The sequence below is a fragment of the Ammospiza nelsoni genome, chromosome 3, assembly GCF_027579445.1.
Source record: "Ammospiza nelsoni isolate bAmmNel1 chromosome 3, bAmmNel1.pri, whole genome shotgun sequence".
NCBI lineage: Eukaryota > Metazoa > Chordata > Aves > Passeriformes > Passerellidae > Ammospiza > Ammospiza nelsoni.
The window spans coordinates 34440475-34461189 of NC_080635.1; the positions used below are offsets into that span (position 1 = coordinate 34440475).

General features: G+C 41.0%; 1 protein-coding gene across 1 annotated transcript; it reads right to left on the reverse strand.

The window, feature by feature from the left end:
• Positions 1-8: 8 nt before the first annotated feature.
• Positions 9-19687, reverse strand: LOC132070922 (protein ELYS-like). Its single transcript, XM_059468128.1, has 26 exons — positions 19556-19687; positions 18253-18506; positions 17601-17781; positions 16611-16818; positions 15348-15464; positions 14579-14663; positions 13015-13165; positions 11955-12087; positions 11687-11868; positions 11174-11235; positions 10349-10477; positions 8868-8958; positions 8695-8784; positions 8364-8504; positions 7509-7613; positions 6931-7033; positions 6508-6631; positions 6349-6405; positions 5205-5351; positions 4294-4481; positions 3977-4121; positions 3750-3881; positions 2452-2599; positions 2219-2366; positions 1519-1717; positions 9-116 (listed from the first exon to the last, which is right to left on the reverse strand). The coding sequence occupies exons 1-26, from the start codon at positions 19674-19676 to the stop codon at positions 87-89; spliced, it is 3471 nt and encodes a 1156-aa protein (XP_059324111.1). The 5' UTR covers positions 19677-19687; the 3' UTR covers positions 9-86.
• Between the last annotated feature and the right edge of the window lie 1028 nt (positions 19688-20715).

Sequence of the window (20715 nt, forward strand, 5' to 3'; positions counted from 1 at the left end):
GCTTTGTAGTCTCATAGCTGTGTTGAAGATTGCCTTATGGATGTAGATCACTATATGGTGGGGTTTTCAGGTGCTGCTTCTTAAGTTTATGCTGTCACTGCACTGTCTTCAGTAACCTAAAGTTAAAAAATGTCTGTTAATGCTTTATTCAGTAGCAAGCAGACTAATTTCACACCGAGCTAGAAGAAATTAAAGACACAGAAAAGCTGCTTTTCCCTTAAGACCACCCCTGAATGTGAAATATACGTACCACCTCACAGCTGAGAGTTTATGTGTTTGAGGCACAGGGCTCAGAGCAGTCCCCGTGTGCAATTCACATGCTCTGTTTCTGGTATTTCTCTCCAGAACTGACCATTTGCCACCGCCCATGACCAGGAGCACTTTTCCAACACAAGGTGTGTACACAGCCAGGGGTGCCCATTGCATTGCAGTGCCCTCTGGCTGTGGAGCAGTGCAGAGTGACCCACTGCCTCTGACAGGGTAAAATACAATTGGGTACCCAATGCTTAAAGATTCAGTTATAACAGGTTATTTTTCAAAATTCCTGAACAAACAAGAGTATAGCATCTTGTTGCCTACAATGTTCTCTCCTATCCCAGTAATTTTTGCGGTTTCTACGCTGCCCTTTTAAAAGGCACACAACCCTTATTCCACAAGGCAGTGTTTTCAATTGCTGTATTCCAGATGCCAGTCAACAGAGCAACAGCCACAGCTTATTTCTTCACTAATTAATCAATCTGCACACAAGATTAAAGGATAGTGATGTAAAAATACCTACATATCCTCATGGAGCAGTGTTCAGGTTTTCCTGGCTTGGAAATGTTTTACAGTATTGAAAGAGTAAGAAAGGAGAAGGATGAAGCTAGTTCAATAGTATAGATGATATTTCCGAACAAGAAAAAGGTTATAATTTAGGGAGATGGCAATGATTTCATTCAGGTAGGCAAAGGCAAAAAGATCAGAACCAAGGGGCCGTGTCAGGTGTTACTGCCTTGCACGGTAACAGTTTGATGGCAATGACTGGAAATACAGTTTAACACAAACACCTGATAAGCAAAACTGCTGCAGAGAGTCATCACTGAATCTGACAGAGACTCACATCACTGACATTGCTCAGTTGTCATTCATGACACTGGATTAAGAGTTTGAAGCACAGTTCTTGATTGTAGAAATGCACATCAAGATACACAAAGCTACTTGGCACTTAAATAATGACATGGTTAAGCCACAAATTGCATCTTTAGGCAGCTAAGTATAGACTGAAAGGTCCAGGTTGAACTTTGTTCCATGCAATAAAAACAAGTGTATTTCTCAAAGCTGTGGGACAAGGTGACTGCTGCAATTAACTGAAAACTAAACTTGCCCTCTGTGCCCGTTTTACTGCTGGAAAAGACTGTGTATACAATAACTACATGCATGCAAAAAATACCTCACCATTTGAAGCCAGGGGTTTCATTTTAAACAAAGCTCACAAGCTTCTGGTTTGGTTGGTTGCTACTGACTTTTTAAAATACAAACCTTGACCACAAGAGGAGTTTCCAGTACATTCAGCTCTGATGCTCCTGGCAGGTTGTTTTGGGAGCTGGAGCAATCTGTATTTGCTCTCGGGGGGCTGGATGCCACAAAAGAAGTGGAAGCTCTGCACGAGGGCTGCTGCTGGGTCTCATCCTGTGCCACAGAGCGGGAAGGACCAGGACGAACCACCAAATCCAGCAACCTGTTAAAATACTCGTTTTACACTAGGAAAATCAAGAAATAAATGAAAAAAAAAAAAGTGATGCTGTGATGCTGACAACACGAACACCCAGTGAACAAGAAAGACAGGTAAACCCTCACTGCTGGGGTGATACATTAGGCCCACATGGAAGTGACAGGCACTTCTCTTTGTTCATCTGTCAAAGTCAGTACACCAAGAGCTTGGTGGTGGTCAAAGCTTTAGTTTCAGCTGTCTTAAACTCTGCAAGCACATTTCTCATAATGTAAACACATGTATTTGCCTAACTGAGATTATCACAGCAGAAAAGTATAGTTCTCCAAATAGTACTAATGATGAATTGTGTCTCAAACGTATTTTTTATGTGCAAAAAAGCAAAACAAAGCTATTTTCACATGTACCTTCCCACCAAGACACTAACACAATTCAAAGAGATTTTTCTCCTTTTTCTGTCTCCCCTCAAACACATAAAACAAGGCTAAACTTTGTGAACAGGCTGCTTACTTCTTATATTCTGAGAAACTGGTTGTCTTGTTTCCTAGCCATGCTTCTTTAAATCTGGACAGTACTTTAGTGATTAAACTTGTTCTTGTATGCACATTTCCTGCATTAGCCTGCCTTGTTGCTGTTGATAATGGCTTTGGCCTTGGCACTGTAAAGCAAGAGGGAGCAGTATCAGCCTTGTGCATTCCAAGTGATGGCCAGCTCCACATCCTCGTTCCCTTCTCTAAAATTACCTTCTCTTAAGACCGATGAAGGCAAACGGTACGGCTTGGCTCTCTCTACTGCCAGCTTCCTTTGGACTGTGGGAAGGACCTTGATATATTGGTCTAACAAAGAATTTCTGGCTACTGCTCTCTCTCTCAAACGAGGATCACGACCATTCTGACAAAGGAAATGTGCAAAGCAAGAAGTTAACAATTCACCAGAAGTTCATTGCACAGGACTGTCTCTGCTCTTTCTAACTAAGGCCTAAATTTGCTCTACAGACAAAGGAGAACAAATCCACTGCACAGAACCACAGCAGGTTCCACCCAGAAGCACACACCAATTTCACCTGGTAGTTTTGGATAAGTGCAAAGAAGATTGGAATAAAAGTAGAACATAAAACTCCTAGTTAAAAGGACTCTGGCACTTTGCAGAGCCCTATTCTTACATAATTCTTAACACCTGCAATTTTCAAATGGCTTACGGAAGAGCAGGCTTTCCTCTGGTTATAATGAAATAAAGATATCTGAGATTACTGACTACACAGGGCAACTGCAAATTACACTGGACAAAATGATGGGAAAATTAAGAAAATCTACTTACACACACCTGTCTGGAACACAGTTTTCACACACAGTTTTCACACACTTAAACCTTCCAAGACTACCTTTTAAGTTTGACTTACTGGAAAAATACACTTTCAAAAACCAAAACGTGCATCAGATATCCCTAAGAGAAGTTCACATAATGCAAAATTTGATCTGGATATTTTGAGAAACATAGGTTAGAATTTATGTCATAAAATTGGTAGCATGAAACTACTGGAATCAGAGAGCTTGTACTATAATTTGAGAAAATAAAAAACCCAAAACCACAACTAAACCCCACTACACATATTTGACCTGTTGACTATCCAGACTGCTGTCAGGCAAGATACAAGATGTGACAGACAACATACTCTTTATTCCACAGAAAAAAACTTACAAAAATAACTTCCCTAGCTAAACCACATATAACAGCAGGATCTGAGGAACTGAAGGAAAATATGAGATGGTACAAAAGATACCTATTTTTTTTGTCAGATACAAACAAACTTTCAGTGGAGTCAACAACTGAACATTTAATTTATAACTTCACACGGCAGTTTGCAGTAGTAAAATTATTTCAGCCACCTTTTAGGTTCAGCTGTAACTTGACATGTAGGAACTTATTCCTAGTCTTTCAAATAATGGTATAAAAGAGAAAGCAAGATTTTTCTTGAGGACTATCAAAAGTGATCAGTCACACTGACAGAAACTTGCACACTCAGCAGAACTGCTACCCTTACCGTCAGATTGGCCTTCATGGATTGATTCAGCTGGAGTGCTGGGATGTAGTTGGCATGCTGCAGATGGTGGACTAAGAGGAATTCATGGTTCTGAACACCAGATTTGGTCTGTAAAAACTTCTCCAAACACTCCTGTGAGAAAATTAACACATTTCAAACATCATTACCATTCTGCCTCCTCTCTTGCCAAAGAGACAAGTTTTTTTTTGTTTCTTCTCCAAACTCACTTTTTCTGTGTCTGTGAAGGGCAGCTTCAGCAAATCCTCCATCAGCCCCATCTCCTGACAGATTTCATACATGTGCTTTAGCAGCTCTTCTATGTTTAACTTCGTGGTGTGTTGCTGCAACAGACCCCAAGCCTCCACCATGCACCTGCAGTTAAGGTTTAGGACATGGAAAAGAATGGAAACCCTGAGGCCAAAAAGATGCCCCACAGTGAGGGTAGCCATTCAAAGCTCAAAGGAAATGGAGGGGAGCCCCATTTGTGCCATCAGTTCTCCACATTTCCCAAGATGTGAATGCCAAAAGAGGGGAGGTTCCTTACCTGTTGGACAAGAGCACGGTGAGGAACAGCCGCACCTCACTGCTGCTGGACATGGACGGCTTCATCATCTGCATGTACCTGAGGGCTCGCCTGTGCTCCCCCTGGCACATCAGGGACTGGATTATCCTCATGTGCTGCCATGACACTGTCTTGAGTGTAGCTGGATGGAAGAGCAGGGCCAGGGAATTCTGCACAAGTTGAGAACAGCTTCATCACCATAGATACACACAGCCAGGCAACAAAGAGTCAAAACTTTCTGCAGCAAGGCTGGACGTGGGTTAGACCAACTCAGAGGTCTAAATAAGAAAATACTTGATCCAGGACACATCAGTAAAATTCTTCAGTATTTGCAGGAAAAAAAAAATCAGCGATACAATTGTGAATGTCGTAAAACTAACTATTCAGATTTTTGTAAGTTCATGAAATTCTGTGTACAAACATCTCTTTTTATAAATACATTACTAAATAATAAGTTACTTGATAATCAAATTGGTTCTGTTCACATAGTGACAGGTAAAAAACAACCTAAAGCACTGGGAAGATCAGGCTGACACATCACTCCTGCAGTCTTTTGTCTCAAATGTTCCATGCTTCAAGTACCAAAAACACTCTTAGAATCAGTGCCCAACCAGTCAGCTGAAAACCTCCTAAAACAGAGATGGCTTTAAAAATGCAAATATTAAGCATTATTTATGGTGATTACTCCTTTGTTTCAATCAATTTTCTGTTAAAGTAGTTAAAACAAAATCTCAAATCATAACTTGTTACTGAAGATGTCAGGCCACTGTTAAAAAAAAAAGCTTCTTATGCTCTTAGGTGCTTGTAACACCTAAGTAGCAATTGTTAAAAATATTTTAGTGGTTACTGCTCTGCAGTGCAATGTGTGTCTAACTCAACTGTTTCATACTTACTTCATAATCATTGTGATCTAGAAGCCAAAATCCTCGAATCAGTTTAACAAGACCCCAAGGGATAGCAAAGGCAGTTAGAAAGGAAACAAGTAAAGTTTCTGTTTTATTTGGAAAGAAATGGATGATATCCAGCAGCAAGTAAATTGTCTGAGAGTACCTAATTAAGGCGAATAAATCGCTAAGACCAAAAACTTGTATCACATTACATTTAGCAAAAGAATGAAATAAGAATATGAAAGTCGTAGAAAGCAGAACTTCCCAAAGTATTGATCTTGCCATTTTAAGCTATAAAAACCCATTATATCAATAGGCAGGTCCTAATCTCAAAACTGTATTCTGAATATACTTCCAGAAAGAAACACTTGTGGATTTCTGTAAGGCAATCAAAGAGGCAGATACTGGGTGTTTATACACTGCTCTTACAAACCCAGGCTTCTGCTTCTGTCAGTGAAGCTACCAGCTGGACAGGCAACACACTTCACCATCCAATGCCTAATTATTAAAGAAAACAAGTTCTACAGCTGTTTATTCTCCCCATTTCCTGTCTTCACACAACCAACACAAATTATGGTGCCCTTACAATGCAACTTGGCACTGACTGCTTGAAACTGTGTTTAAAACTTCATGTGGATCGTGTCTGAGTAAGGCAGCTTGGGACCACAACCATTTTTAACCCTTTGCTTTCCAGCCTCTTTTCTTCATTTAGCCAACAAACAACAAAGGAAAGTCTGCATGTTCCAGCAGCTTAAAAATTAGGCTTCAACCCAATGACTGTTCTCAACCCCCTCTTTATTATTCTGTGTACTTGTACTTTTTACACAAAAAAAAGCAAACATTGTTAGCTGGGCTGGGACACAAATCAGCAACAGGAAAACCACTGCTGTTACAAACCCTTCTGTTCTGAAGCAGCATATTTCAGGCACTGTTCTAATACACAGTCCATTGCTACAGAAAGGAGCGCTTAAAAAAATTAAAAACTATTACATTTTGAAAGAAACTAAGCAAGGTTTTTATCTTGAATATTTTAGGGAACCTGTTTGCTTGTATCAGAAAAGAATTTGCAAAAAACACATAGGTGACAAACATGTAAGAACATTTATGCTGTTATTACTGAAGGAGAAATAACACAATCTGGAAAGGATACAATTGCATGTTTGTCGCTTTCTTCAATGCTTTCTAGCAAATAGAGATCCAGCAGGGCCTGAAATGAAAGATGAAAAGGTTTTTTAATGCTCCTGTCTTTCACCATCATTGGCTTTAGGGGACTGCTGCTGCTGGGGTTTGCAGTGAACACAACACTCACATATAAACTAACAGGTGGGTATTTCCCAGTGCCGCCTTCATCTCTCCGCCACAACTTCTCCACTTCCTCTCCCAGCTGGGAAACCATTCCATCAATCATCAAGCAATCAGAATCCCATTTGCCTCTGCAACAAAAGGGACCAAGGGCTTGCACAGAGTAAAACACTCATTCCAGCCTTTCAATGTCACAGATTTCAGACTCAGAGCAAAGATGGTCCTTAGCTCACAATCAACTTTTTCATCAAGGAGTCCAATGCACAAACCCAAGAGAAGAGTTGCAATGACCTTTTGGGTTCCAGGTTTGCTTTCATGCTCTGTTACATGTAATGCCAAGGAGAGCAGACAAAGGGTTTTAACTGCAAAAATAATCACTCTCACACAGTCTAACAGTGGCAGCTTTCTAGAAAATTCCTCTAAGTCTTACCTTGATAAGCGCTCGAGTTTCTCTCGGTGACCCGTATAGTAGCTCTGAATCAGAGGATAATCGTAGAAAGGTCTGGACAAATGAATGTGATCATCTTGATTATCTACAGGGGATAAAGTAAAAGCAAGTTAAAGTAAGACCACGTTTTTCAACTAAAATTTTGGTCTAGACAGACAGAAATCACACAACCTCAAGAAGCCTCCAACTCTCAAAGAATCTAATCCTGTTTCTGCCTTTGCTAAAGGAGAACTAAGACAAAACTACTACTGCTGCAAACTGCAGAACTACAACTACTTCTTCTCTCAAGATCAGTTTCATGTTTGCTGTTGATGCTGCATTCAGAGCACATAGGGTAAGTTCAAGGCTACTCCTAAATAAACCACTCTCAAAGGAATGACTTTGTGAACATGTGAGCATCTGTAAAATGATTAAAGCTGAAAATGGAATTTATAAGGTGTCTCAATTAAGAGCATTTCCAAGGTGCACTTTCACCTCAAGCAATAAATCAAAGGTTCAAAACATGCAGGTACTGCTTTTACTATCAAAATGAGTGTGCTGGTACTACAATTTCTGCTTACCTAAACCCTCAGGAAGGAGACTGGATCGACAGAACCAGATCACCACTTGTACATACAAAAAAATGAGGCTGGTTACCATCTGCTTATTTGTCAAGTCTGAAAAACCTGAAAGAAAGGCAAAACATGATTTGAGTTTTGCAATTCCTTTCATTTTACAAAACCCCCTTTGCAGAACAAAGAAAAAATATGAACAAACACAGTGGAAACCTGTCTTTTTAGTTGTCCCTCTGGATCACTTATGAATTTGAAGGAAAAACCACCAACCAAAAAACCCCAGTCACTACAAAGAAACAGAATCACTAAGGATTGAAATTGAAAAATAAAGCCTAAACTATAAGATATACTCAAGAAGACAACATTTGTTTTCCATATACCAGAGATTTTTACTTTAGCAAAAGATATTATTGTCCTCTTTTTCCCTCGACATGCGAACAACAATTTTTAAAATCAGAAGCCAAAAAACCTCAAGGAAATTGCTTTACTCATTTTGGTTTCCTTTCTATTTCCCAGCAATTTGCACACAACTATCAATTGCTAGCTAACAATTAGGAACACTTCTCAGCATTACCACACTCAGTTGCTGCAACTGCTGCCCAGGTGCTTACTCAGCTCAGTGCTGAACCAGTGTACCTTCTCCTACCCAGCCTCATGAACTCCACAACAAGCTGCTCCCCTGAACTCAACGTGGCTTAAATCAAAGTCCCAACTGATCAGATTTAAACCCCTCCTCCCAGCTCAACCTGACTCTCTCCCTGCCATCCAAAACAACAGCAGCTCCTGTCTCCACAGTTACAACCCAAGCATCCTTCCAAAAGTTAACAATCACACCAAAGGCCCAGCAGGGCTCTCACCAACCTTTCTCTGTAAGCTCTCGGGCTTCTGCTAGAAAACAGTTCAGGACTGTGCTCAGGTTGCTCAGCAGCAGCTGGCAGTGCTGGAGGGACTGTAATGTCTGCGGGTCAATGAAGTTGCAGGAGCCGTCAAACAGCGGAACACCTTGTCAAGGAGAAACATTGAATCATCACTCAGCACAGCAACTGCACACTTCCAAACTACAACACTTCAACAACCACAAGAGACTTAAAGAACCACTTAAAGAACCAGCAGCATGCACTGGCAGAGTACTGAAGAAGATCCTTTACAAAGAATGACTCCAGGTTTTAAAAACCACCACGCCGCTACTCACATATTTGGTCCAGTTCATCTTTTGTACAGATCACTTTGTTCCACGTCCACTCAAGAACAAACCGTAAATTTACAGCAGAACTTGGCTGCTCTTTAAAAACAGAAAACAAAAAGGACATGAAGCCATGATTTCTAACCAAAACACAAACATAAAAACAGTGGAAGCAGCATTACCTTCAGAAGTCCAGTGTTTAATGCATCCTGTCAGAAGTTCTAAAGAGCCTGTCTGCACAGCAGCTGACAGCACTGCCTCTAACTGCTCCTCCTGCACAGAACAGACAAAAGCAAATCACAACCTCACAGACTTTCCCTCTCAGTCTCACCTTGATAAACACTGCAGTTTCTGTCAGTGACCCCTGTAGTAGCTCTGAATCAGACGCTACCTGAGCCACTGACAGAAGTGTTTGCTGCTGACTGGTTACCCACTCAGACATCAGCTGCAAATGCAGCTAGTTCCATATTCTTGACACTTTCCTCATTCTACCCACAGGCTGGACTGCTGCTTGGTTTGAGGAACACAGGAACGTTTTCCTCTGACATTTCAACTTCATGCAGGCTAGTTTCAATCTCTATTTCTTTGCCTCAGGGTTTCAGTCTTCATTCACTGAGTCCCAGTTAACTATTTCCAGTAACATCCCCTGCTAAGACCCATAATGCACTGTGGGCACACCCCTTTGCCATCAGGAACACATGAAGGGGACAGAGCAAACACCACTGTGTTTGCAGGGAGACAGTGAAGCTGAGGCCAAGCAGCTCCTGAGACTAACAAGACAGGAAGCAGCTCTGACAGCCAAAACATTAGGTTTCAATTTGTTAAAGCACCATAAAAAATGGGAAACATTTCAGTTCTAATGGTCTGGAATGTCAGGCTGTTCAATTACTGTATTCTAATGCCATGGCAGTCCTTGAGAAGGATAATGCACAGGCATGCACACACATGGAAATAATGTAGCAGCTTATTCCAGCTGGTGTTCAGACATTTATTTTAGGTGAAATGATCCTGCATACAAATTGACATTTTTCTTTTTTTTTTCCTTGTCTCTCTTTTTTCTAAAACATACTCAAAATATGTTTTCCTTCTAAGTTAAATTATTACATTCAAAGATATTTCTAGACATTCTGTCATTTGAAAGCATGTGTGATACTTCCATCTTTTTCTGAAATCTGGTTTCAGACAAGGAAACATGCCCAATACTGCTTAGAGTGGCCAAAGAAATTCAAACCCAAGCTTCTTGACTTAATTCTGAAATTTCTCTTTCTAGCATCCAAAAGCAATCCCTCCTCCAATGCATAACAAGTCTCTGAACAATGTAGTCATAATTCAGGAAATGCCATCATAAAACTTCTTTCTTTCCCAAGTTACTTCCCAACCAGAGCTGACATCAGAACATCTAATCAGAATATAAGAGCCTACATCAGACTTGCAAAATAAGCACTATGTGGGCTGGGTCAGCTTGCACAGAGGGGTCTTCCAAGTCAAATTTAGAGTCTGGATCTAAGAATATTATTATTTCTGCTAAATAATGTCAACACCTGCCTCTTAGAGCAACTTGCAAGTAAAACTCAGATGAACTCAGATGGTCATGTCTAGTAGCCTCTACAGCCTTCAGACAAGATGCATATATTTCTCTCTGGATTTTCCAGCATACACCCACCTGACTCAGACTGGACGGCTGGACATCAACCAGTCTTGGAGACAGCAAGCCAGCTACAAGACACCGAGAGTAGCTGTCACGGATGGCTTCACTTATTAAAGGACCAGATTTCTTCAAAAACTTCAGGGTCTGAAACATCAATCAAAACAAGTTAAGACAGCATTCAATGATGGAAGGTTCTGCCTTAAAAAAACCAGCCAAACGAATGGTTTCAATTTTTTAAAAAATACCCTGTAGAAGAAAACACCAACCCCTGCAATGCTAAAGGAAGCATGTTCCAGCCTCTCTATCAATACACAGGCCTGGTATTTTCCCTGACACAAATTAAATTCTGTAAAAGTTAAACCTAACAAACAACTTCAAATCACATATCTGTGCTTGTTTGTGCCAAAGCTGAAATATTTAGTGAGCTGGAACTTAATTTGAAAGGGTTTGTTAAAAGCTGTGCAGTGGCTCAAAAATTAGAATTTGGCCAAGGCTGACAGAAAAAACATGCATTTCTTCCTCAACAGTTAAATCACTTTTCACTTTCTCCATGCTGTCCTCCTTTCTCAAGTTCATCAGGGATCAAGACCCCAACTCCACACCATACAAAGAAGTAAACATTTCCCCAGCTTCCACCACACCCATCCTTTCCAGCCATTCAATCCCTGCTCATGCCTCCCTACAACAGTGCCATCTGCATGAAACTGGCACAATATGACTGCAGCTAAGCATGTGGATGGGCAGTGTGAGCATCAAGTGGTCTCTGACACTCAAAGCACTGCAAGAGAAAAGTTACCAAAGGTTCATCTCTTGACACTTTCAATACAGTAAAAAAGTCACCTCCTTCTGGAAGCCGGTGCAAGTCATGTGAACAACTCCCGAGCTGAGCAAGCAGGTCACATCTGCAGAAACAAGGAACATTTGACAGACCCTGGCACCTTCTCACCAGTTTATGCTTTATAAATACTGCTGTCTGCAAAGACAAACCTCCAGCACCACTTTCCTTCCTCACATCACTTACACACATCCCATAAAAAGGAGTTACTCTCTGTCTCTAGAGACTTGAGAGCTATCTAGTGCTGTGCTTTGGGCCTCAGCTCAAAGACTTTTCATTTTGGGACCATCACCCCTTCCCAGGCCATGTTACAGAAGCTCCAAAATCCAAAACTCAGCCGCCTGTCAAGACTAAGTGCCTTGTCAGGACACAGTAACCAGGTTGGAGAAGGTTTGTGGGGCTTTTATTGGTTTGGTTTTCATGTGACAAACAATCAACAAGAAAGAGAACCACTCAAGTGGCATTTCACCTCCACCAAAGCTTGCCACTATTCAAAAGAGAAGCAGTGAAATACCTACCAAAATTATAGGTGCTTGGATTAAAGAACTGTTCAGGTGGTGGATAAGAAGGAGGAACTCCCCGACTCAGACTACGCTCGTGTACCAGAATATCCAAAATGAGGTTTGGAGAAGTCATGCTTATTACAGGATCCAGTGACCACAGGGCAAAATAGGGGCAATCATGAAGGAATTCTTCTGGCCTTAAAGAAAACAAGTGCGTAAGTTCAATAGCAATTTTCAAATTAACCTTTTGTAGAGATGCTGAAACCTCTTAATTAAAACCTACCCTGGAGATTCTGGCATTTGGGCATGATACCAGCGATTGATGTCAAACACTCCCAAATGAACAGATGGTTTTTCTTGACCATAGGTATTCACTTGCCAACTGAAGATTGATACACTGGTGTCAGGAGAGATTACTGTCAAAGACAAGACATTGTTTCTTACTGTAGAAGATATGAGATATTTGCTGTTATTTCATTCATGAAACACAGCACTTAGGAATGATAAAAGAAATTATGAAATAGCAACCATCTCTGCAATAGGTTTCAGTGCCTCTTTTTCTTATTCAATTTATATTTGTTTCAAGCAAAATCAAATACACAATTATTAATTAGGTTTTGCATGCTGAATGAATAATTATTCAGGGGATTTGGGGTTTTTTAATGTGGTGAGGTGGTTTGTATTCAGCCAGCTGTCATGCAGGATACCTTGGTAGTTTTCCAGCTACTTTTTCCCAAGCCTGAAGTATTGCAAAAGGTGTTTGAAAGTCCTACAACTGGCCTTGGTCCATCAATCCAGTCTGTGCAGATCCCTCTGCAAAGCCTTCCTAACCTCCAACAGATCAACATTCTTGTTCATGATGATCTTGTCCCAAATTTACTGAGGGGGCACTCGATCCCCTCATTCAGATTATTGATGAAGATATTTCACAGGACTGGCTCCAGTTTCAGCCCTGGGGAACTAGATTCACTGGATGCACACTGGATGCAGCCAGAGGCTTGAGCAGGATAAAAACAATTCAGGTAACACTCCTAAGCAATAGAATGATCTTACTGTTCAATGAAGACAACTGGCAGAACAAACTGACTGACCACCCTTACACAGATGACCCCATACACTGCTCTACCATCCCAGCAAACATAAAATAAAGCCTACTTTTTCCCTTAAAATATGATGTTCAGAGGGATAAAAAAGTCCCACATAACTTAAGCATACAATAAGCCCAGCAAGGTCAGCTAGATGAATATTTAAGACTTTAGGACTGTGGGTACAGAACAGCATTCATTGCTGAGATTTCCAAATCATGCAGTTCAGAATAACCAAGCAGGGACATCAGAACAAACCTTCATTAACGTTATCCTCTCTGTCAGCATGGTTGCAAAATTTTTCTATGGTCTGACATCTGAGGAATTTAGTATTGCTGGTCTGCCCTCTCCAGGGAAAGATTCCACCAGAGAGATCTAAACTGAAGAGCTTGACACAACATGTAAAATCCTGGGGGGAAAAAATTAAGAAGAGAGTAAAGGCAATTCTGAAATAACAATATACATTATATCCAAGTATGAACTAATGCAAATATCTGACATAATATGCTTATTTTACAGTATGTTTCCCATCAACAGGAATTACATCTGACATGCAGCAGAATTAAGTGTCAAGTTCATAACAGGCAAGTTTTACTCTAAAGGCTTTTGCACATTTTCAGAATTTAGCATTTCCCTAACATTACATCTAAACACGTTTTGTAGAATACCTTGCATCATCAAAGTGTCATTACAAACCTGAACATATACTTGCAAAGAGACATCTAAAACAATGCAACACATCTTCACACAAAGCCTTTGCTCCATGTTTTGATTACAGAACCTGACATTAGAGCAGCTAAAGGTCTGTCCTGAGATGTTATTGATAGGCACATCAGTAGAGTGAACACTCATCTCTGTAGCAACAATGAGAACTTCCTAGAGATTTAAAACCTTCTTTCAAACCCCATGAGCTCTTATCAGGGAAATATCCCTCAATTCCTTATGGTGAGGACATGGGATGAACATGGACAATGTGTTTAAGATTCCAAATTACTACAGAGCAAGAAACTGCTTTGAGACACTCAGAAATAGATATACATAAAGGATGGCCCTGAACCTCTGCCACCACCATTTTCTAAGCAAGCATTAAGTGAAATAATTGTCTTTCCAGTACAGGCTTCATTTAACCTGTCTACTATACAATATATGAATATGTGTACTGTGGACAAATAGCAGCTCTACAATAAAAAAGCCCAACAAAACACCAAACTAAAAAAAAAAAAACCAGCAAAACCACTTCCAAGCAAAAAATGAGTTTCCAAAACTTTCAGAGATCTAAAACGAACTGGCATGAAACAACACATTCTCATTCTATACATCTAATTGATTTAATCTGAGAAGAGACAAGCTTTCTCTTAATGGTTCCAGGAAATGCTACAAATGAATATCAAAGGTGTCTAAAATAAATGAATAAATTAAAAAGTCTTTCATTATTGAAAAAAAATGGTAACACTTGTTCTGAAACATGCACATTCTATTCTATTTTATTCACGAATTTTGGAAATAACAGATTCATACGCACAGTAATTAAGAAAAACCAAAACCATCTCTTTGAAAAACTAACATGAAGGCTAAGCAAAGAATCCCATCTTATAAAATGACTAATGATAAAATCTATTTTAATCAAAAATGCAGACCAGAACAAGATGTCCACTACACCAAGGGACAGTTCCATAAGATAAAGCACTACAATTCCATAAACTCATCACACATTCATTTTAATGACTAGAAATTTCAGCTGTCATTCATATACAAGGAGCCAACTTAACTGATACTCCGGGAAACTTCATCTTTTAATCTCTCACATACAGGCCTGTCTTACCTCATACATGACTTCTCCTGATGCCAGACATTTCCTGCCACCAAATGCTAACTGCAAGAGATGTAAATTCACAGCATTCCCTTCACTGAAAAAGGTATAAATGAGGAGATTTGATTACAAAGCTGCTTTACAATCCTCATTTTATTACAATTATAATTTTATTAGATCTAGGCTGAAAGTGACTTAAGAGCATGCTCTTGCTGAAAAGAAAAACACTGCCTCCCAAAACATGATAACTGGTCACACTTAGCCAGTAAAACATAGAGGAGGAAATTTTACACAAACAGCTTCAGGGGCAAATGCTAACTATGCCTTTGTTTGGAAAGCTTTAATATGCAGTATGGACCTAAAATTGTTGGAAAGTTTTACACAGTAAACCATTCTCCATGAAAACTGCTTTGAAGTCAAGCTCAAGAAGACTGCCAGTTTATGAACAGCTGGGCTAAGTAGTTTGCTGATGCTGAGAGGTATGTTTTTCCTCTTCCCACCTAAGTTCCAGTCCCTCTTTTGCATGCAGTGCACCCTTCTACACTCTCTTATTCCTTATTCCAGCTGGAAGCCATTGATTTGTTTGCTGAACACTGCTCCTTTTCTGCCAGGGAAGCTGAACTGGCACACAAGGACTCCAAAGAATTCTGAAGCTCTCATGGAGCAACCAGCAATACTGTCATTGTCCTCTTTTAGGGACAACTCTATGTGAACTAATATTAAAAAAAAAAAAAAAAAAAAAAAAAAGCAAAATCAGTGGCTTATTGTAATTTTTATTCACCTTTGTTGTGTAGACTGGACAGCCCATAAGTAGCAACAATTTTGAAGATCATTCTCAGGCTCTTGAAAAGTAAGAGCACAGACAGGAATCCTTTCTCCTCCAACCTGAGTGTAGTGCCTACAGGATTGAAAAAAAAATAGAAAAGACAAATAATGGAGGCAAGCAAATGACTACCTTTTATGCAGCAATCAAGGTGAGGAGATTTCTGTCCATCAAAGCAATAACCTCTGTTTATGTCCTCCTCTGCCTGAGGAGGAGGAACACAAATGATTAGTTCAGCTGCTAGGGAAAACACTGTTCCTATTGCTGAAGCCTACTTCAACATATTGAACTTATAATGCAGGAAATCTGAACATATTTTAAAAAACACCAAACAGAAGGAGTTTCTCATTTCTTTATTGGGCATTGTAACAAACATTTTATTTCAGACTTCGGAACCTTAGTTGTACCTTCACAATCTTTTCCTGACACCTAATTATGCCTCCACTATCTATTTATGTATCAGTAATTATGGTGAGTAACTGCAGATTTGCTAAAGTAAACCTCTATCTGAATTTTGCCACGTATTGAAAGTTACATTGCTTTTCAGCAGATTTTAAATAATTTCTTAATTTTACTATTGTTTATAAATATATATGCCTCTTATTCTCATCTCCAAGGCTTCCAAGGAAAAATTGGTCCATGTACATCAATGCCTTGGAAATGGTCAGCCCCCTACTTGCATCAAGGCTGAAATGTAGGAAAGAATATGCTTTCAGGCACAGATCAGCTATTGAATTATCATGTCTCACTAGTTTCATCCTGGTCCCTTAAAATATATATAATCACCAAAATCACATTATTCAGATACTGAAGCCTTTCAGTGCATGCTATCATTGCAATAACTGGTTCTAAAAAATAATTTCTAAAACCTGTCTCATGGAAAAACACACATTGCCTTGTTTCCCTAAATATGACTGGAAAGAACAAACTGACTTAGAAAAATAAGATCTCTCACATCCCTGCTGTCTGACATGACCCAGTACATTCTACAAGACCTCTATGAACAGGCACAGTAAGAAATCAATTGCAGTCCACGGCAGAGAAGGCGCTGTACTTAATCCATGTATGAGTTAATACTTCAGAAGAGGATTTCTGAATGCTCCAAGGTTATACCCAACCTCCCACTCACAGAAAAAGGGCTCTTGAAATTAATATATTTCCTGAAGCAAAAAACTGGGACTTCTGCACCACCAAGCATGCCAACTGGAAGTGACTACTTACGCCTTCTTCAAGGTTTTCATGCTCCCCAGTGACAAGTAGCCATCAGAAAATCCCACAACGAGCTGGTTGCTTCTGCTTATGTAGCACAGGGTTGACACTGCTGTTCCTGAAGGACTTCGCAACTGAAAACAGAGATGCCTCCCTTCCCTGGTCACAGCTTCTCTTCTTTGTGGAACTTCAGCAGGAATTCTAGTGACAACTTCTAGATCTGAACACATAAAAGCAGGCAAGAAATGAATGCATTATGCCACTTCAGTTGCATTTTAAACTGATGTGATTATACAACGTGTATAATCTAGTTCTGCAAATGGAACGCCCATTTGTGCAGCATCTTTTTTGGCTATTCCTGTTTCTGCACCAATTCAGAGAACAGAAGGACTCTCCAATGGGACAGGTATTCGCTCTCCTATTTCAAAACTAGGTACAAGTGTAACCATTGTAGACAAATTCCTTTATTGGACCTCATGAGGAAGCTACTTGAAGGGATACGAACACCTGAAGCCACGCTTACAACACCCAAAACAATGTCTGAAATCTGAAAACACAAACTGCAGGATTCATTCACCCAAATGAAGGACTTTTGATAAGCCAGATTTATTTTAAAACACAAGCCTAAAGCCTGCCCCAAGCCATTGATGGAAACAGGACAACACTCCCAAGGAATCTGGTACCTCTGACACAACTTCCTATCACACAGCTGCACTGACTCAAATGGAAAAATTCCTACCTCCCACTGGCAAGAATCACAGGGAAAAAGGGATGTGGGCAGCAAGGGCCCTTCTGAACATCAGCAGGAGCATTAAGCCACTCCATTTCTGGATCAGTTCAGAACCACACCATGTCAAACTGCTGTCTGCAGTCAGCAGTGGGCAGTGTCAGAAAGGCCAGCAGCCAGTCAGCACGCTGGCATCTTCACTGGGATACAAGCTGGGTTTTGAAAGGAAACACATTTTCTTACTTCTAAATTCAAGTTTAAAAACTGCAGCTTACCTGATGCTTCTACTTCATTCTGACTGCCAGATAAATCATCCAAACAAAGGTCAACCAGAAGGACATGGCCAACATCTGTGGCCACTGCTGCCACTCCAAAGAGCCACCGCAGACTCTGGTGCAGGTGCCGCGTGCTCACGCTGGCTCCGCCGTCATTGCTGATGGGCTCGATGGCAGTCACCTGCAGGGAACGGCACGCTAATGTCAGAGCCTGTGACAGCCCCAGGAGGAACCCTCAGAAGGGAAGCCAGCACCAGCACATCAGAAACAGGACAGGAAATACAGGTTCATAAGACTTAAAACCAAATCATTGCTCTCTATTGTACCCGAATGCTGCCCTTCTGCCTCATACAAACCAGGAAAATTTGGGAAAATACCACGCGGAAGTCCTGAAAGATCCAATCACTATAAACCCACAAGGAAAATAATACCAGAAACATGGTGCTCCTTAGGGCCTGAAAACAAAAATGACAAAAATGCAGAAAGGGGTGTTGAGAAAAAGGCTCTCTTGGCAGGTACTCTGAACTGACAATATGTTAATACAATTCAGAAAACACCCAACCTTCAAAGAGAGGCTCCGAAGCTTTTCCTGAAACAGGATTATGCAGCACCAAACAACACAAAACCTTCATTCCCCCAAAAAGATACATACCCTTCCTGAAAAAGCAATTGCTTTAACCACTTTTGAGGTCCCAAGGTCGTAGAGACAGAGAACACTTCCCTCTGCTTCCTCCAAGCCAACCAGGAGCCCAGTCCTCTTCTGCCAGGAGAACTCCTTCACCACGCGCACGGCGGGAGGCTGCTCGCTGACCCCGCTGAAGCGATAGGCAGAGAGCCGCTCCCCTGTCACCGAGTTCACCACCTCCAGCTGGGGGCCACACGCCAGCCACGCCAGGCCACTTCTGCCTGCAGGGCAACAGCAGCAGCGCTCACCAAGTGCCAGCAGCACAACTGCAGCAACAGCCAGGGCACTGCCCTTCCCTCAAATGCAACAGAGGGAAAGGCCAACCTACCCACACCTGGACAATCATTTTAAATCACCCACTGCAATCCTCGACCAACACTTCTTGAAATTAATAACCCCATGCTTTTGCATTTCTACTTGTCAGTCCTGCACTCAAGAACATTCACTCCTTGGGAGAAAGATTACAATAGCCTGAGCTCCAGTCTGTACACCATAATTGGCCTGGTTTTGCTAAAAAACACCCAAATATGTACAGGAATACAAGTCTCAAAGCATACTTCAAATGCAGCCCATCTAAACCAATCCAGTTCCAGTTAAGAATTTTGCTTGACACAAGACTACTCTGGGCAGGGATTTGGACAGGAAATTATCTTAAAATGGGCACTGCATGTGTAATTCCAACTTTTACATGAGCTGATCCCAGAAAGAATTTAACAAGTGGTGTTTCACCAAAGAGTTTAACTCTTGCTCCTCTACTGAGGGACTTCAAGCTCAAAGGAAGGATGAGCTCCACTACTGCAACTACAGTCAGGTAGATATGATTCTACCTGGTCTTAACAGAAGCCCAGACATCCAGACAGGCATCCAGCTCTACCTTCAGATCACCTAGAAAGTCAACTGCCTAATCTGCTTAGCTGTTCTCAGCAACTCTCACTGGGTCCTCAGTCTGCATCCTATTAAATACCTTGGAAACACATGAGCTGGTAAAAAGAAATTTGTCCCAAAACAACACTATTTCTTCCTTGAAAACTGCCTTCCATTTCATTCAGAACTGAGGAGGGCATGGTCAGCTCTGTTATTTAAATAGCACAGGACTGGAGCAGGCTGTTGCACTTTCAATGCTTCTAATTGTTAAAATATCCTGTTAGCACTGTCAGAACACCTGATCCATTTTACTTAACAGAACCAACCTGATGCCATGACCCTGTGCTTCAGGCAGTAACAACTTCACACCAAATCCAAATTTAAAGGAAATTACAAAAATGCTCACCTCCAGAAAACTTCCCACACAGCACAGAGTCTAGGGTGATCTCATCCTCCCCAAGTGCCTCAACAGTCACCTCTGGAAACTGCAGCAGACTGCTCGTTACCTGAGCCGTTAGGTCTCGCATTCTTCACTGGAGATAAAGAAAAAAAGGCAAAGAGACTCACGTCAGCCATAAATATCTTTGAGACTGACCCAAGCTTCATCAGTATGCAGTGACAAATCTCACAGACATCATCTGTAACTCTTTTTTGCTCAAAAGAAATGGCACTTGGGACAGTTTTTCATCTCACAGCAGAGCACGAGGAGAATCTTGAGCTTTTCTGACACCTATGAGATCCAGAAAAAGTACACAGAGCGATGAACAAGATAAATAACAGGGAATAGAACAACACACCGATTTCACGTCCACTCATACATTTTAGCAAGATTTGATCTCAGAAAAATAATATTTTAAAAAGTTTATGATTACCAGGAAGCATAAACCTATAGCAGAAGATAAAGAAAGGATTTCAGCACTCTATCCCAATAGCTCCCAACAGCTAAGATTCTGTATTAGATGCAGACCAAAGGTTTGATTTTCCTTTAAGTGAGGAAACAAAACCAGCACAAATCAGAATTGGACATTAGGGTAAATTTACCCAGCTATCTGCTGTGGCTCTTGTCTGACACGACTCTGGTTTCATTCAAGAGTTGCAGCCTGTCTAACATGGCTAAGCAAGCAATAGATCCTAAAGTCTGCGCTGAGCCAATGCCTGTCTCTACATCGCTTCCTTTACCTGGACAGAGAGACACAGGTGCCAAGGGGCTCAGTACAGAACACAGCAGTGAGGTATTTCACTGCTTGTCCCTCCCAGCACAAGTTCTACAATCTTGGCTTTACAACAGAATTCTAGAATGGCCTTCTGGACCCACTGGCAGCCATCTCAGCCAACCGGAGCTGCTGCTCAAGCCACCACCTAGAGCAGGCTGCCCAAGGCTGTATTCAGGTGGATTTGGGACATTTAATTCTCCAACAGGTTTTTACAATCAGCAACCTGACAAGCACAACTGCAGCAACACCTGCAACCCATGCAACAGGGCCTGGCATTTGCTGACTCTCTCCTGCCAGTTTAAGGATTCTGTTCTCTCCACCACACCAGCAAACCAGCGCCACACCAGGAAAG